Raw genomic sequence first — 19,287 nt, 5'->3', positions numbered from 1 at the left:
CCAAAACCCCACCGACACATTTAACAGCAAAATTAAGCACACCAGAAACATAGTTCCACAAAACAATTTTCCAATTAGGAAATTCAGAAATAAGATGACAGAATTCAGAGTTAGAAATAAACGAAGAGATCATTTCAGAAATAAAAACCAAATTAGAAGGAATCCAAAAGTGAGTAAATACAAAAGGTAAGGCATGAAGAAATAGGTAAAGAGGGGGAAATTATTTTTAAAAATTTTTAAAGTTTATTTAAATGTATTCTTTATTATTTTAATAGAGAGACAGCAAGAGAGAGAGAGAGGGGGATAGGGGTAGAGAGAATCCAAAGCAGGCTCCACACTGTCAGCGCGAGGCCCAATGCAGGACTCAAACCTACAAACCATAAGATCATGACCTGACTGAAACCAAGAGTCAGACGCTTAAGCAACTGAGCCACCCAGGTGGCCCCCCAAAAAGGGAAAATTATTAAAAGTCAAACAGAAATAATGAAAGAACTAAAAGGACTTGAGAAAAAGTGACAATATTGTAGCTAGGCGATGAGAATCCAACATACAGATACTAAAAATCCCTGAAGAAAACCAAATCAAGGGAACAGAAACAAATACTAAAATGTATACTGCAGAATATCTCTACCTATAAAAACCAACACCAAGATGTGCTCTAGAGTAACATTACTAGGCCTAAAAGTAAAAGACAGAAATCCTTTGGGCTTCTAGGCAAGCAGAAAAAGTGACTTCAAAGGTAAAACAATCCGACATTTCAATAACCATAAGAAAATGAAAGACTGTATATAAGACAGACAAGGAAAGAAAACGTGAGCTAAACATTTTCTATCTAGCAGGAGTGGCTTTCAAGTATAAAAGACAAATATAATCTTACCAACATGCAAAAACTTAGTAAATATTGTCACCATGAACTGTTCCTGACAAATCTTTTAAAGAATGAGCTCCAGGGGCATCTGGGTGGCTCAGTCGGTTAAGTGTCCAACACCTGCTCAGGTCATCGTCTCACAGTTTGTGAGTTCAAGCCCCACATTGGGCTCTCTGCTGTCAGTGCAGAGTCTGCTTCAGATCCTCTGTCCACCCCCCCTTCGCTGCCCCTTCCCCTTTCAAAAACAATACAAAACAAAACAAAATGAATGAGCTCCAGACAACAAAAACAACTAGAGACCTCAACACAGACTAAATACATAGTTACTCATAGAACAAAGAATGAATGAGGGTCAAGAACATTGTTGAAAATGCCACAGTGGGGAACTCCACAAAGCCATCCCTCCACACCAAAACAAACTTAAGCTGGAAAAAAATGTCAGAATCAACGTTTTCAGAACTCTGCAATCTAACTTACAATAACCAGGGGAAGCTTAAAACAGAAAGAAGCTGCTGAATTTTGACATTTAAGGAAACTGCTGTCAAATGACTAGCTGAAAACTCAGATAATGGAATAAAGACTTCAGTGACTATACATGAAAAAGAATACAATCTTTACAAAAACAGTTCAGAAAAACCACTAAACAACTACAACCCACAGCAACAAACCTTGGCGCAGAGGAAGAGAATTTGATTTCCAGTCATCACATTATAAAAGCCAAATATGTAGTTTTCAACAAAAAATTATGATAGGTAAGAAAAGAAAGTAAAAACAAATCCTATGAGTAATTACTTTAAGTGTAAATGGATTAAACTCTCTAATAAAAAGGAAATTATTGGCAGAATTCATTTAAAAAAAAAAAAGATCCGGGGCACCTGGGTGGCTCAGTTGGTTAAGTGTCCAACTTTGGCTCAGGTCAGGATTTCGCAGTTTGTGAGCTTGAGGCCTGCATCAGGCTCGGTGCTGACAGCTCAGAACCTGGAGCCTCCTTCAGAGTCTGTGCCTCCCCCCGTCTCTGCCCCTCCCATGCTCATGTCTCTCTCTGTCTCTCAATAATAAATAAAAATGTTTAAAAAATTTTTTAAAAAAGATCCAACTATCTGTCATCCATAAGAGACTACTTTATATCCAGACACCCACAGGGTGAAAGTAAAGGCTATCTAAAAAGATATTCAATACAAATAGTGAGCAGAAGAAAAATCTGCATGTATATAGTAGTATTAGAGAAAATAGACTTTAAATAAAAAACTGTTATGAGTTGCGGTGCATGGGTGGCTCAGTCAGTTGAGCGTCCAACTGTGGATCAGGTCATGATCTCACTGCTAATGGGTTCGAGTCCTGCATTGGCCTCTGGGCTGATAGCCTAGAGCCTGGAACCTGCTTCAGATTCTGTGTCTCCCTCTCTCTCTGCCCCTCCTCCACTCACACTGTCTCTCTCTCTCAAAGACAAACATTAAAAAAAATAAAAAAAACCCACTGTTACAAGCGACAAAGAAGGGCATTATATATTGCTAAAGGAGTCAACCATCGGGAAGATAAAACAAATACGAACATACACACGTAACAGCAGAGAACCAAAATACATAAAGCAAAAACTGATAGAATTGGAAAGTTTTATAATAATAGTTGAAGACTTCAATGTTTCATTTTCAATAAAACATAGTTCTAAAGAGACTATCAGTAAGGAAATAGAGGACCAGAAAAACACTATAAAACAAACAGACTAACAGACATATAAGGACTACTCCACCCAGTAACAGCATACCCATATTCTTCTCAAGTAAACATGGAACATTCGGTAGAATAGACCACCTATAAGGTAACAAAAGAAGTCAATACATTTTAAAAGACTGTAATCATACAATCTCTCTAACCCCAGAATCAAATTATGAAAAACAGAAGGAAATTTGGAGAATTCACAAATATGTAAATATTAACTCATGCACTGTTACACAACCAATGGATCAAAGGGCAATTAAAAATACTTTGAGACAAGTGAAAATGAAAACACAGTACAGCAAAACCTATGGAATGCAGCAAAAGCAATGCTCAGAGGGAAATTTATAGCTGTAAATGCCTCCATCAAGAAACTCTCAAATCAATAACGTCTCACCTTAAGGATCTAGAAAAAGAAGAGCAAACTAACCCAAAAGCTGGCAAGAAGACAAAAATCACAATAAAGATAGTTTTTTTTTTTTCTTCAGAAACGGAAAAGGTGATCTTAAAATTCATATGGGATTATAAGGGAACCCAAATAGTCAAGCCAATATTGATAAAGAACAAAGTTAGAGGAAACACACTTTCTAATTTCAAAACTTACTACAAAGCTACAGTAATAAAAATTCTGTGCTACTGGCGTAGAGACAGACATATACCAATGGAACATAATTGAGGCCACAAAATTAAACCCATGTATCTATGGTCAATTGATTTTCAACAAGTGTGCCAAGATCATCCAAGGGGAAAGAATAGTCTGTTCAATAAACAGTGCTGGAATGATACACCCATGTGCAGAACAGTGAAGCTGGACTCTTGCTTCCAGTCTAAGAGTTAACAAAAATTAACTCAAAAAAGATTAAAGACCTAAATGGAAGAGCTAAAATAATAAAACTCTTAAAAGAAAAGTAAATCTTCATGATTGTGGATTTGGCAATGGTTTCTTAGTTATGACCAAAAATACAAGCAGTAAAAAAAATAAATTGAACTTTATCAAAATTAAAAACCGTTGTACATCAAGGATATAAGAAAGTGAACAAGATAACATAAAAATGGGAGAAAATATTTGTGAATCGTATATCTAATAAAGGATCTATAAAGTATCCAGTATCCAAAATATATTTAAAAACTCTCACAATTGGGGCGCCTGGGTGGCTCAGTCGGTTGAACATCCCACTTCAGCTCAGGTCATGATCTCAGGGTTCCTGAGTTTGAGCCCTGCATCCAGCTCTGTGCTGACAGCTCTGACCCTGGAGCCTGCTTCTAATTCTGTATGTCCCTCTCTCTCTGCCCCTCTCCTGCTCATGATCTGTCTCTGTCTCTCAAAAATAAATAAATGTTAAAAGAAAATTTTAAAAAAAACTCTCACAATTCAAAAGCATAAAGGCAAAAATCCCAAGTAAAAACTGGACAAAAAATTTGAATATATATTTCTCCAAAGATGTACAAATTACCAGCTAGCACATAAAAACATGTTCAACATCATTAACCGTTAGAGAAATGCAAGTCAAAACCAAAATATACTACCATTTCACAAACACTAAGATGGCTATACTTAAAAAAAAAAAAAAGCAACAAAACTAGCGTTGGTAAGGATGTGGAGAATGGCTAGTGGGAATGTAAAATGGTGCAGCCGCTGGGGAAAGGTTTGCGGGTTCTTCAAAAAGTTAAACACACTATTACCAGATGACCCAGCAATTCTGCTCCCCAGGCCTCCCACCCAAAAGAACTGAAAACACATATTCAAACAAAGCCTATACATGAATGTTCACAGCAGCACTATTCATAACAGCCAAAGGGTGGAAACAACACACATGTCCATCAACTGATGAGCAGATGAACAAAACATGGCATAGCCTTATGATGGAATATTATTCAACCTTAAGAAAGGAATGAAGTACTGAAACATGTAACAACACGGATAAACCTTGAAAACATTAAACTAAATGAAAGAATCCATACACAAAGTCTACATGTTCTATTTCTCCATTTGCATGAAACATTCAAAACAGGCAAATCCATAGCGACAGAAAGCAGAGCTGAGAGAGAGGAAAAAGGGACTGACTGCTTAGGTACAGAGTTTCCTTTTGGGGTGACTAATATGTTCTAGCACTAGATAGTAGGGATGGTTGTACAACACTGTGAACATACTAAATGCCACTGAATTGTATATTTTAAGATTTAAATGGTGAATTTATGCTCTGTGTGTTTTACCACAATATATATGTACACACGTATACCCCCCGCAAGTAAATGGGGTCGTAAGGAAGAGAATATGATATATAATGGTATGTAATGATCATATCACACAAAAATAGTATAATTATTTTAAAAATTAGGGGAGAGGGGCACCTGGGTGGCTCAGTCGGTTGAGCATCAGGCTTCGGCTTAGGTCATAATCTCACAGTTCATGGGTTTGAGCCCTGTGTCAGGCTCTGTGCTGACAGCTAGCTCAGAGCCTGGAGCTTGTCTTCAGATTGTGTGTCTCCCTCTCTCTGACCCTCCCCTGCTCATGCTGTCTCTCTCTCTCTCAAAAAGATAAATAAAACATTAAAAAAAATTTTTTTAATTAGGGGAGAATGGAGAGAACATAGGCAAAAAAGTTATTTTAAACTCTTTTCAAAATTGAGTAACTGTCATTCTCAGACTCTTGTACATATGCCGTGGGAATAAGTAAATGATTAACCGGGGATATTCCAATTCCATCATCCCCAATGTCTTTAGGATTCTGGAAGGATCAATCCAATACTTATGAGCATCCCCAGCACCCAGATTGTGAATCTGAAACACCATTCACACCGAAAACAAAACAAAAACTCAGGGCTTCTTCAAGAAATGGTTGATTCCAGGTGTGGGACAGGACATGAACAAGATGAAGCCGAACATCTTGTCATCTCCAATAGCAAGGAAGCTACCAAAGGAAAACTACTAGGGTCATGTCCAAAGGACTCAGGGGCCAACTTGCAGAGGCTCCCACTGGTCAAAGATGGGACAATCTGAGCTTCAATAATGTTAATAATTGCAATGGATTAAAATATATGTCCAATATATTTACACATATGAGTTTAGAATCATATTAAATAAAAACAACTAGTTACCTTTAGAGGACAAGGAACCAATTCATTATCTTGAAAACTGGTAAATAAAGGGAAAGAATCAAGCATTTATCCTGCCTTCCCTATATGAAGTGTACCACTGGGTGACCAAATGGTAGATGAGGGGAACTGTTTCTTCATATAAGGAGTCCTACTAATAAAAAGAAATGATAGAATTAGAATATCACCATATTGCAACCCCCAAGGAATAAATGGATCTACGCGTTGAGCATCAACAGCCTCTAACAATAATCAATAAACTGTACACTTCTTTTGTGTGGTTTTCTATATCTGTTCTGTTTATAAAAAGTATGAAGGATAGAGAGAGTTAGGACATTAGAGTTACAGATGAAGAGACAGAACAGCGAGAGGCAACTCTTAAATCCATACTGGCTGTTCTTTCCAGAACTGATAAAAAGATGTACCCACAGATATTTTTGTTGAGGAGACAGATATATATAAACAACAGGCAGATGCAAAGAAAATGAACTGAAAGAGCATATTCTACACTAATAACAAAGCTGAGGGTGAGAGGGAGCCAGATTGGGGGTGGGGCAGTGTCAAAACAGACTTTAACTTTGTAATATTTCACCTGTTTTCAAGGAGAATACATTTTTACATAAAGTTTTAAAGTTATTTAAACAATATTCTTGTTAAATGAGAAAAGTGCTATCGGCAGAAATGTCAGATCATGAAGGCAGATGAACTCGAGCAAGTCAAAGGGCTAAACAACACTTATGCAAAAGGGTTTCTCCCAATTCTGAACTGGGCCACTGGGAACATAATTTCTCTAGGACAAGCGCTCCTATCAGTGAGAAATTAGGGGGACCAAAAAAAAAAAAAAAGGTAGAATACAACTACTTCCCCACCGGCTGTCTTACGTGCAAGGAGTACTTAGAACAGCTTTAGAGAATGCAAACATCCCAAAGACTCACTCTCCGGAAACTTCCTCAACACTCAGAAAAGCACCAGACCACACAACGGCCTCCACATCCAGCTCTGAGGTACACATGCTCTCGACACTGTTCTCCCCAGTGGCCGTGCGCCTCTGCACCTGCTTCCTGCAGGTCTCTGCTCGAATGTCACGTCCTCAGAGAGGACTTCCCTGACCAGTCCCCTCTCCAGAAGAGCACCCTCGAGCCCTTGGGCCCTCCGCTGTTTTTTCTTCGGAGAGGTAGTGCGGCTTGGTTGTTACTGATGATGTGTGTGGGTTTACTCTCCCACCCGGATGCAGGACTTCCATCAGTTTCCTTCCCAGCTATGTCTCCAGCAGCCTCTGGCACAAAGTTGGGGTCTTGTGAAGTATCTTGAGAAGGAACAGCTGACTGGGTTCCCTAAACTGCAGAAGTTTATCCCAGATGAGCCCCAGGTGGGAGCGGAGCAGGGGCATAGGGAGGAAACAGGGACTTACCTCCACATTCCAGACGTAGGAGCTGTGGAAGAGCTCCGACCACATCTTGCCTACTTTGTTGATGTCTCTGACATCCCAGATGTAGATGCTGTGGTCCTTATACACGCAGGACAGCCACTGATGGAGGGGGTCGAAGGTCAGTGCCACCGTATCTGGGTAGACTGCTTCTGCCTTCCTGCAGGAGAGGAAGCTAACAAGGCCACGTGGGCCATCAGTCACCATCAATGTCACCGTGAGGAGGACAGCCGCCCCTGATGACCCTTGAGCCACCTCTTGCTTGGGAATGCCATTCTTTATATTTGGGGTGGTCCATCTCCCACTCCAACTCCACTTCTTCTTCCCTCCCTCTTCCTTTGCTTCTGCTTCTAGTACAGAGGTTGTAAGCTGGAAGCTTCTGCCTAGTCCCTGAGAACATCTGAATTTTTGATTCCTGTTAACATCTCTCTCCCCGCATTTTCATCCAACCCACGCTCCATCCTCTCTTGGAGCATGGCAGGATGCTGGGCCTTAGTTCTCTCTCTTCGGCCCCACCAATATATGATCAAAAATCCCTAGGTAAGGGGGCTGGAGGGCTGTCCCTTGGCCCGGGGCCTCCCTACAAAGGCTACAGTTTACTGAGCACTTACAATGTGCCGATCTGAGAGCTTTAGCAACACTGAATCCCCAGTCTCCGTGAGAAGTAGGCCTTACATTTTACAGATGAGAAAACTAACGCACGCACAGAAGGTGACAGAGCCGAGCAGCTGGCCACTGCAACACAACTCTGTGTGTCACTCAGGAAAGGTATGCAAGAGGTTGTGTCTAGCAATCTACGAAGGCACCCAGCGCCCTCCAGTTAGGTAGCCCCCGCCCAGCAGCCTTACAACAAAGGGGAAGACAGCGCAGCTCAGCCCTTGCACCCACTCTCAGTACGGCCTGACCTATAACCAATGCCAATGCCTGAGGTCAGGCTGCCCAGGGACTTCAGGAAAGATTTCCTTACTGGAAGGAAGCTCACCCTGCCAGCCTCCATAAATGTTCAGACCTGTCTCCTAACACCCTCCCCTGGCATGCTGGGCTCCGATCACAGCCCCTAGCTGGTCCTGCAGCATGCCAAGCCCAGGATGTTTTTCCCTGTAGGTCTTTACACTTGTTCTTGGGACCCAGCTCTCCACCCAGCTGGCTCCTTCTCACCAAACAGGTTTTCCCTGGCTGCCAATCAACACAGTCTCACCCCGGGGGCACTTTCCTTCCTGAATCCCTGCTTTATTTCACCACAGCATTTACGACTATCTGAAATGGTCTTCTTTGTGTACTTGCTTATCAAGCTCCCTCACTAGACCACAGACTTCATGGTGGCAGAGATTTTGCTGCCTTGTCATAGCTGTCTCCCTCCAGCCCAGGGCTGGCCAGACAAGTAGATGGGGCCGGAAGCATGCGTGCACATCCGTGGACGGACTGAGCGGGCTCCTCGCCCTCCCTCTGCCAGGCCGTACCTGGGCTCCAGGGCCTGCGCCACGTCCACCCCAAGGTGGTGCGGTCTGGGCAGGTTCGCAAGGTACTGCAGGCTGCGGGCCTGGAAGACGCGGATTATCCCATCTGTGCAGCCGCAGAAGATGAGCTCCTGGCTGACACAGAGGCAGGAAGACAGGGAGACCTGTGGGCCAACGGGGACACAAGTGAATTGGTGCTCCATGTGGCCCAGTTCGGGGACACAGGGACTATCAGAACAGCCTTCAGCCTCCAGAGAAGCCTTATAGTTCTTTGGGTCTAAGAAGCCTGTTTTTGCAAATTTTAAGACTTTTGAAATCAGGACGTAGCAGTCACCATTGAAGGGAACATGCCAGCAGGCAGACGGAGGCACAAATTATGACAGAATTGTCAGCACTGTCTACAGAGGAACTTAGCTGTGTGTGGAAAATAATCTGTTCAGCAGATTATGACTTCAGACAGGTAATTTGCAGTAACAGGGTTGAATTTGAGGCTTACATTTCATTCCCTATTGTTTAGAAACAACTTCATAGAGATTATACTTCAAAGCAACACAGAAAAATGTTACCATGTACAGAAAAGACAATCAGACTATCTGTCCTGCCAGAATACACAGATGGACGGGGCAGGACGGGGCAGGAAGTGCCAGACCTCTGGACACAGATTACAGGAGCTTTTCCAAGTCTAGAGGGACTTAATTTATAAGCCATCATAGCAGACAACTGCTTAGGGTCTAATCAACCACCTGTCAAAAGCTTTGGACTTGCTTAAGCTGCCAAAGTTCTAGAATGAGGATTCAAATGAGGGAAAAAAAATGATGTTTAACCAACTAGGAAAAACAGATGAAACTCTGAATTCTTCCACAGGCCTGACGCCATGCCATTAACCCTAAAGGTGAGTTCTGGAGGGAGCCACAGAGCAGGAGCAGGACGGGGCGCCTGAGGGGCTCAGTCAGTTAAGCATCCAACTCTTGATCTCAGCTCAGGTCTTGATCTCACAGGGGAGATGGAGCCCCACATTGGGCTCTGTGCTGCTTGGGATTCTCTCTCTGCCTCTCCCCAGCTCGCATAATCTTTCCTCTCAAAAAAAAGAGCAGGAGTAGGGAAAGCGGGGAAAACCATTATGCTCCTGCTGAGAGCTGCTGGGCATCCACTCTCAGAACAGGAAGACAATTTGGAGTCAAACCCTCAGAGCGTGAAGAAAAGTGGTTCTGCAATTTATAGATATATCATCCTTTATTTTAAAGTTTTTATTTATTTATTTTGAGAGAGAATGAGAGAGGATGAGAGCAGGGAAGTGGCAGAGAGAGAATCCTAAGCAGACCCCACACCTTCAGTGTAGAGCCCAACTAGGGCCACCAACCGTGAGATTATGACCTGAGTCGAGATCAGGAGTCAGATGCTTAACCAACCGAGCCACCCAGAAGCCCCCATCCTTTGGTTTAAAATGTTATAAGAGCCCCTGGCTGGCTCAGTCAGGTAAGCACCCCACTCCTGCTTTTGGCTCAGGTCATGATCTCACGGTTGGCAAGATCGAGCTCTGCAGTGGGCTCTGTGTTGAGAGCTTGGAGCCTGCCTGGGGTTCTCTCTCCCTCTCTCTCTGTCCCTCCCCTGCTCACACGCTCACTCTCTCAAAATAAATAAAATTTTAAAAAATGTTATGTATTTTTAATAGTCTTTTTTGTCTGAAAAATGAAATCAATCATACCTTAAATTTAAAAAAAAAATGCAGTTTTCCCACCAGCTAAGAGTGCTGAGTGAAGAAGAAAAATGGGAACTGGGTCAAGGAGTGACAGGAGAGCAATTGTAACCTTGACCCCTTTACGGGGTACCAGGCACTGCGCTGAGTGCCTTCCACATATCATCTCACAGGACTCCCTTATCAACTCTGGGAGGCAGGCAGCAGGATTTCCATTTTACAGATGAGGAGACTAAGGCTCATTGAGGGAAAGTCACTCACCAAGAGTTCCACAAGCAGAACTTCTGAGATGTTAAACCCAGAGTTAGTGGAATCAACTACCCAGCGGGGACATTACCAAGTGTCCCTGGAGACACATGCCCTGGGAAGAGTGTTTTCCCCACCGATGCAGACAGGGAGGGTGGGGCACCTTCAGGTTGATCCACTTCTCCAGCACCCTCTTCTCATTGAACTGGCAGAGGAGGCCCGAGTAGGACACACAGAAGGTACTGCCTGCCATCTGGCCCCGGCCACAAGCCACGCCACAGAAGATGTTGTTGTGCAGCTCACCCAGGATGCCTGAACGCCCGACGAGGGGCACCGTGCCCGTCACCTGCAGGCACAGCAGGGCATAGTGAGACACTGTCCACATGGCTTCAACCCCAGCAAGATCACAACGGGACTCTCATGACCAGAGGATATGACTCATCGCTAAACAGAAGGAGTCTAAGAAATTCCTCCAAGTGGGAGAGAAAGAAAGAAAAAAACAGACAGACACTTCTAGGCAGAGTGGCTGGAAGGTGGCAGTCCAGCAAAGCGGCTGGGCCCCAGGGTCAGTGTCCGGGGAGGTTTCCCAGCAGGGCCCGACGGCACCTGGACAAGGCCCCGAAGCAGAAGCGGAACCGGACACCAGACAGCCTCTGAGGCCGCTGCCTCCAAATCTCAGGTAGAAGCAGGGGTCCGCGCTGCCCCTAATGGCTGCCCCCCAGGCCCGGCGAAGGGGGCAGGGGCACAAACCTACCTTTGCTTCAGTGGAGACTTCCAAGAACCAGAACCTCACGTGCCGGTTCCCTACAGTGACAAAATAGCTGCTGTCCTCTGAGAAGGAGAGGGCGATGACCCTGCACGATACCTTGTTGGAAGCCACCAAAACGTCTTTCTGGAAGAATCGATGCAGAGAAATTCACGCCAGCACCCAGCCATTGGATCATTTGTGCCTGTGCCCTCAGCCCTGTATCACTGAGCCCTCCCCTGCTCCAGGTCATTGTGTGGCACTCTTATCTTTCCCAATACAGAGGAGACTGAGGCTTGGAAAGGTTTCCATGTGTGAGTAAGTTTCAGGGCTCTCCCCAGGAGTCCAAGCTCTACGGCTCACACATGGCTGAGCCTTCGCCTTCACGGGATGAAATCCTCTCCATGGTCCTATCCGATCAGTACTTCTCCCCACCTCTGCCAGGCTCAGGGAGATGATGTCATATGCTCAAGGTCACACAGCAGTTTGTGAACAGAGCCAGGATTTGGTACCCACTTCGGCCACAAGTCCTCTCCTAGCTGTTCCAGCTTCTCAGTGCATATTAAGTTACTGAATTCTCACGTGAGGGAAATGCTAAGACATACATTTAACAGATGAGGAAACAGACTCACAGATAAGTAGAGTCACTTGTTTGAGATGACAGCTGATCAATATGAGAATAATTATATAGTTTTACTAGTTAGAGCTCGTTATATGCCTCACAGTAAGTGTCTAAAACTGGGATCAGCATGCACTAGGTGCTCAACAAACATTTCCCAGATAAAGGAGCACCTTACCAAACTATCTCATTTAGTTCACTCAGTGGCTGAGCCGCAGGGCGCTCTGGCCGCCGGTGGCCTGCCCACACCCCCACCAGCCTTCTCACCTTCCAGTCCCAGACATTGAGTACCATGTCGTGCTGGTAGCCCATGGACACGATGTGCTTCATATTGGGGGAGAAGGCCACACAGGCCACGCCGTACTTGTGTCCCAGCATCTCTGCCACCTGACTCTTCTCATCCACGTCCCAGATGCGCACAGCAGGCCTGTGCCCGTTCTGGGGAAGGTGGAGCCATTACTGTTGCTGGGATCTGCACCAGGAGGGGCTGGAGGGCTGAAATTGGCATTGCCCCAAGAGGTGCCCAAAGCCACCTCCCCCACCTGCTATGGCACTGTCTGGCCCAATAAGAAGCTATTCTATGGGCTTCCCAGGCCTACTGGGGGGTAGAAGGACTGGCCCCAGGATCCCTCCCCACCCACTCAATCACAAACACAACTCACCTCCCCTGTCACTATGTACTTCCCATCAGGGGAGAAGGCCAGAGCACTCAGCGACTTCCTGAGGGAAGGGAAAGGCACTGGTCACTGGTTCCAAGGAGGGTAGGCAGCCAGACCCCAGCCTGGCTGTGCTCACAGAAATCTGCGCACTCCTTGTTCCCAAGCCTTGGAAGAGGCCAGGAGAGGTGAGTCCCAGCAGCTCCCGCAGACCAATGTTGCCCGTGTGCCCAGCACAGCACACAGGGTGTTCCCTGCATTTCCCGCTGCCAGAAAGGGGTCACTGGCACAGGGAACCAGGGGTAAAAGCAAAGGTCCCAAACATCGATAGGGTGGTCACTGTACAGGGACCTTCCTTTCCTCTCGCTCAGCAGGGGTGGGCTCCCTAAGACCCCACCCACCCTGTAACCCTGAGAAATTCAGGTGTAGGAAATGCACCTAACTGTGGGGGTGGTGCTGGCAGACATCACACTGAGTCAGCCTACAGCATGCGCTCCATTGCTAAACACTCCAAGCGTTCTGGAAAACCATGAACAACTAACATGTTTCTCTCTAACCTGCTCAAGAACTGAATGACCAGACTCGTTTGCATGTTCTTTTGGCAGCAAGTTTCACGGTTCCCCACTATGTTTTTTCCTCTCTCCACACTCTCTTTTTGAGACAGACAGACAGACAGAGAACACAAGCTGGGGAGAAGGGCAGAGAGAAAGAATCTCAAGCAGGCTCCATGCTCAGCTTGGAGCCCAACGTAGGACTGGGCCCCATGACCCTGGGATCGTGACCTGGGCAGAAATCAGTCTCCCAACCAACTGAGCCAGTCAGGTGCCCCTTCTCTCTCTCTTTTAATCCTATTTTACCGGTGTTCCTTAATAGACTAGTGAATGGTCTCCCTCACATGAGCTAATTGGTTTGCAGGTAAGGAAATGAATGGCTCTGAGTCTTTTACGATCTTACAGAACACTTATCACCACCTCAACTCTCTGCTGGCTTGGCACCGCGCCTGCGGCAGCAGACAAGGCAAGCTGCCTACCCGATTGCCACCTGCCCACTTCCTCGCTGAGAAGCCAAATCTTAATTAGAATGGCAGTGTCTCCAGCTGGAGTACATGTCCTCACCTCTCCACACAGGTACAGCTGCACGATGCAGTCTGGCCAATGAGATGTAAACTGAAATGCATGTGGGATGTCCAGAAAAGCTGCTCAAAGGCACCTCTTTGGCCTGATCCCCAATCGTTCCCCTTCCGAATAACAGACGTGACAGCCAGAGCTCCACCTTGACCGTGAGACAGCCTCAAGTACAGAGAGGGTTCACAACAGGCATCGTGGAGCAGGAAGACGGGGAGACTGCGGCTCCTGATGCCTGCAGAGACACCAGGCCCTGGGTCCTCGCCTGCAGACTTCTTTTGAACATGAAGAGCATGCCCTTGTGTTTGAAGCCATGCTAGGTGTGGCTTCTGTTGTCTGCAGCCACTCCTAGCCTGTCCCGTGCCCTGCCCCTGCGCCTGGCCCGCCACAAAATGCTCGATGGGCGTCACTGCACTAACTCCTCAAGCATGCTCCGTGAAGTCGGGACTCTCAACCAGTTTTGAGATGAGGAGACCTCACACAGGGGAAGTGCTACCCAAGGTACCTGACAGGGAGAGCCCTGGCCATCAGAATTCCCTGTACTCAGGGCGCCTGGGTGGCTCAGTCGGTTAAGCGTCTGGCTTCGGCTCAGGTCATGATCTCACAGTTCATGGGTTCGAGCCCCACATCGGGCTCTATGCTGACAGCTGGCTCAGAGCCTGGAGCCTGCTTCGGATTCTGTGTCTCCCTCTCTCTCTGACTCTCCCCTGCTTGTGCTGTCTCTCTCTGTCTCTCAAAAATAAATTAAAAAAATTTTTTTAAATTAAAAAAAAAAAAAAGAATTCCCCGTACAGGCTTTGAAAAATGTCAAAGCCAGGCTGAGACGCGTGAATCAAAGTCTGGTGAGGAGCAGGGTGATACGTGCAGTCTCAGAGAAGCTCCTCACGACAGACTCACCAGTCACCAGGGGATGAGAGAAGCTTCACAGTGGAAAAGCCTGGCAGACACCACCTTAACCAAGGGCCCGAGTGAACACCACTGGTCGTAAGAGAGGTCAAGACCATGCACCGCCTGACAGAATGCTCTGAGGAGGGCGCAGCTCGCCTTCCCAGGTGCTCCTGCCAAAGACGCAGCAGGTCAGTCTATCTCTGAGGAACCACAGACAAACCCAAAGGGTGGAGCATTCTCCAAAAGCCTGTCATCCTCAAGTGGCAAGGTCATGAAAATCCAGAAAAGATGAAGGAACTGCTTCAGACTGAAGAAGATCAAAGCAACAACCGAATGCAATGTGTGATTCTGGACAGAATTCTTTTGCTGTAAAGAACATTCTCCGGATAAATGGTAAAGCTTGGAAGGCGCTTGGGTGGTGGTGATGTACCAGTTGTAATTTCCTGACTTTGCTGAATGGACTGTGGTTTTGAAGGATGATGCCCACCCCACCCCAGGAAAGCCACGCTGAAATACTAGAAGCACAGGGGTATCGTGTCCCCAACTTACTCTGAAACGGTTCAGAAAAAATAATTACTACGTGAATAAACCGAGAATGATAAAGCAAATGGGGTAAAAGGCTAACGTCTGAGGAAAACGAGTGTAAGGTATACAGGCATTCTCTGTACTGTCCGTTAAAATCTAATTACTTCAATATAAAAAGTTAAAAATTTGCCAAGACCCAGAAGTGGCTCCTGCTTCAGCCTCATCTCCCCTTCACCCACTCCTCCAATTCCAGGGAGAAGAACCCCCAGCCGCTCCTCAGAGAAACCCAAGATTCTGACCCGCTGCCGGGCCCTTTGCCCCCGCCGCTCCCTCCCTGACCCTCTCACAGGGGCCGCTCCCTCTCAGGCCCCCGCCTCCCCGAGCCCTCCGGGCGGTCTCCCTCCATTCCCGGCCTGCAAACTGCCCTCACACACCCTCGTCACTTCCTCCATAGCTACGGTCCGAGGCGGCTGGTAATGTGCCAGCTGGTTTAAGCGGTCTTCCCCGCTGGGCTGTCAGCCCTCCCAAAGCAGATTCTCCCGTGTTTTGTTCACTGTCCCCAGCGCCCGGAACCCTACCTCGCACAAAGCAGCAGTGTCCCTGAACCGACCTGACGGCTGAGTGAAGGAGCGAGTCACCCACCTCCGAGCTTCTAAGCAACGTGGGGAAGGGGGGTGTGCCAGGACCCTGGTCCCACCCCTACGCAATGCCCAGGCCCCAGCCTACCTGGCAGTGTTAAAAATGTGCTGCTGCTTGTTCTCCTTGGGGTTCAAAATCACCACCACACAGCTGGGGAGAAAGAGGAAAATAGGCCCAAACTGAGGGGCGGGTTGGGGTTCAGGGATGATTCTGTTTCCAACAGAAAAGCCCACACATCAATAAGGCTCTGAACAGAAGCGTCTTTCCTCCTCCTCCAGGTGTCTATGCTGAGAATTCCAGGGCACTTCAAGTCGTTAGATAATATATTCTTAAATAGAAACCAACACGTCCTTGGTCAGGCACTGGGCTAATGAAGGCCTTGTGTGCGCAAGCTCTTTAAATCCTCACAACTGCCAGGTAAAGTCAGAAATCTTAGTCCCCTCTTCTAGATGAGGAAACTTGAAGCCCAGAGAGAAAAAAATCCTTTGCCCAGGGCCACCCAGCAGGTCAGGAACAGAGTGGGGATATGAATCCATATCAGATTCAAGGGTCCACCTTGTCCTCTACCCTGGACTGCATCGTAAAGAGCCAACGACAGATACTGTTCATTCGGAAGGACTGCAGACCTGCCCCTGCCCTCCAGGCTGGAGAGGTCTCCTCGGTGCCTGGCACAGTGCCAGGCTGGACCAGCATTTATGGAAAAAACAGTAGGAGGAGACCTTGAGTCCCCTCAAACCACCCAAGAAGAGGATATCCCTAGTTGTGTTTTATGGACGAAGCAGCAGGGGTTCACAGACGAGCACACGGTGGCACTGGGACGCAAAGCCAGGCTGACACCACGGCTTGGGTCCTTCCCAGAATCACTGCCACCTCCCACCCGCAGTCACAATAAAGCTTTCATAGCGCTCACCACACGTGGGCACTGTTCTAGACCCAGGGGGCCTCGGCTGGGCCCTGGGGCAGGCAGCTCACCAAGCCAAGGCCCGCCCACTCACTCACCCGGCCAGGTAGGCCACATGGCCTGTGCTGGGGTCACAGGTCAGGCCACTGCTGTTCTGGGCTGTGATGCCAAGCACCTTCTCGAGTGACACCTGTTGGGGAAAGGACCAAGTCAGAAGGCCTTTCCCAGGAGGCCCTCTGTGGCACCGCTGCCTCAGCCACCCATTCAGTCCCTGTTACATCTGATACTAACCGAACTTCTCCAGTCACGTGACCAACAGCTAACATTTGTTCTTCTCAACAGTCCTTTCAAGGACACAGAATGATGAGGCAGACAAACAAAAACCCCTGCCCTCCTGGAGCTAACCATGATGGGATGGAGGATGTTAAAAATATACAGAACAAATAGGTAAAACAGATGCCAGGTGCTGATAGGAGCAGAAGAGAAAAATAAAGCAGGGAAGGAGATTGGGGGTATTGGGAAATGAAAGAAGGCCTCACTGAGAAGGTGATCTTTGAATAAATTTCTAAATATTTTGTATGGGTAAAAGATTTGAAACCTTACAACAACCCAAGGAAGAAGACATTATTATAACGCCCATTGTACAGATAGGGACGTTGAGGCCCAAGATCCCATGCCTGCGGAGTGGCAAAGTTGGCATACAAACCCAGCTAGTCTCTGGCTCCAGAGCCAGTCTGTGCCTTGGGCCCTGCAGGGGAGATAGAGCAGTGAGCCAAGAGTGGACACCATCTATGCCCTCAGCAAATTTACACTCTAGAGGTTCAACAAGTAAAAAACCAAGAAAAAAAATCACATTTAAAATTTTAAAATTCTCTAAGCAAAGTAATTTAAATGAGCAAGTCTCTATCATGGTTGATTAAAACAATTTAGAGTATCGGGGTGCCTGGGTGGCTCAGTCAGTTAAGCATCTGTCTTTAGCTCAGGTCTCATGATCTCACGGTTTGTGAGTTTGAGCCCCACGTAGAGCTCTGTGCTGACAGCTCAGAGCCTGGAGCCTGCTTTAGATTCTGTGTCCCCTCCTCTCTCTGCCCCTCCCTCGCTCATGTTCTCTCAATAATAAATAAAAACATTAAAAAAAATCAATTTAGAGTATGGACTAATAGAATTGTAATACTTTCATATCTGGAATAAACTAGTTTCTTTTCCTTTCTTTTTTAAAAATTTTTTTAAATGTTTTATTTATTTTTGATACAGAGAGAGACAGAGCATGAAAGGGGGAGGGGCAGAGAGAGAAGAAGACACAGAACTGGATGCAGGCTCCAGGCTCTGAGCTAGCTGTCAGCACAGAGCCCGACGCTGGGCTCGAACCCACGAACGTGAGATCTGACCTGAGCCGAAGCCGGAGGCTTAACCAACTGAGTCACCCAGGCACCCCTTTTCCTTTCTTTTTAAATGTTTATTCATTTTCGAAGAGACAGAGACAGGGTATGAGCAGGGGAGGGGCAGAGAGGGAGACACAGAATCTGAAGCAGTCTCCAGGCTCTGTCAGCACAGAGCCCAATGAGGGGCTCGAACCCATGAACCATGAGATCATGATCTGAGCCGAAGTCAGATGTTCAATTAACTGAGCCAGCTAGGCATGCCTGGAATAGACTAGTTTCCAATTATTTTAAAAGTTAAATATTCACAACTATGTCACTGCCCTCAAAAATGAGAGGCAGGGGCGCCTGGGTGACTCAGTCAGTTAAGCCTCCAACTTCGGCTCAGGTCAGATCTCACCTTCGTGGGTTCGAGCCCCGCGCTGGGCTCTGTGCTGACAGCTAGCTCAGAGCCTGGAGCCTGCTTCTGGTTCTGTGTCTCCTTCTCTCTCTGCCCCTCCCCCTCTCATGCTCTGTCTCTCTGTATCAAAAATAAATAAAACATTAAAAAATTTTTTAAAAAATGAGAAGCAAACATAGGATAATGATGGCTAATGCTTACTGAGCATCTACCAGGAGCTAGGCACCATTTAAATACCTGTAACTGTGCTGACTCATCTAATGCTCACAATAACCCTGTGCCATGGTCATTATCATCATCATCACTTCCATCTTACAGGTGAGGATATAAAAAGGCCCAGAGAGGCAACCCATCCGGGAAGGAGCAACACCAGGACTCTAACCCAAACAATCAGGCATTGGTTATATATCTGTCAAATCGTATTACTAGGCATTAATACAATATAATGGTCATTTCTAGAGTAGATCTTTTGTAAGCCAGATGGGCTCTGTGCCACCAAACAAGAAAAATAAATGACACCAATTAACCAAAATACACAATCAAAATAGTAGTAGGTACCACTACCAGAGAATTTGCAATGTGCCAGGTATTGTTCTAATGCTTAAGATATGTGAGCTCACATAATCTTCACAAATACCTTATAAGGGAATATTTATGTTATTATCTTCATTTTACAAATGAGGACATTGAACCACATGAAGGTTCATAACAAAAATGACAGAATTGGGGTAACTGGGTGGCTCAGTCAGTTAAGGAGTTCAACTCTTGATCTCAGCTCAGGTCTTGATCTCAGGGTCATGAGTTGAAGCCCCGCATTGAGCTCCATCCCGGGCATGGAGCCTATGGAGGAGAACAGAATTAAGGTTTAAGCCCAGGTAGTCTGGGTCCAGAGGTTGCACTTTTTCTT

The 19,287-nt window shown here is 46.3% G+C and overlaps 1 protein-coding gene across 2 annotated transcripts in view; it reads right to left on the bottom strand.

The window, feature by feature from the left end:
• Positions 1 to 19,287, bottom strand: part of WDR62 (WD repeat domain 62) — a 42,431-nt gene that overhangs the window by 21,293 nt on the left and 1,851 nt on the right. For both annotated transcript variants that reach the window (XM_029925876.1, XM_029925877.1), the window contains exons 2-9: positions 16,700 to 16,791; positions 15,788 to 15,850; positions 12,531 to 12,588; positions 12,136 to 12,306; positions 11,259 to 11,396; positions 10,668 to 10,850; positions 8,566 to 8,726; positions 7,091 to 7,280 (exon numbers count right to left, since the gene is read on the bottom strand). In XM_029925876.1, coding sequence (XP_029781736.1) covers positions 7,091 to 7,280; positions 8,566 to 8,726; positions 10,668 to 10,850; positions 11,259 to 11,396; positions 12,136 to 12,306; positions 12,531 to 12,588; positions 15,788 to 15,850; positions 16,700 to 16,791 — 1,056 coding nt within the window. The remainder of the gene's footprint in view (positions 1 to 7,090; positions 7,281 to 8,565; positions 8,727 to 10,667; positions 10,851 to 11,258; positions 11,397 to 12,135; positions 12,307 to 12,530; positions 12,589 to 15,787; positions 15,851 to 16,699; positions 16,792 to 19,287) is intronic.

This window comes from Suricata suricatta, chromosome 16 (assembly GCF_006229205.1).
Source record: "Suricata suricatta isolate VVHF042 chromosome 16, meerkat_22Aug2017_6uvM2_HiC, whole genome shotgun sequence".
Classification (NCBI taxonomy): domain Eukaryota; kingdom Metazoa; phylum Chordata; class Mammalia; order Carnivora; family Herpestidae; genus Suricata; species Suricata suricatta.
The sequence above is the reverse complement of the archived record's forward strand: the minus strand, read 5'-3'. Positions and strand labels throughout refer to the sequence as shown.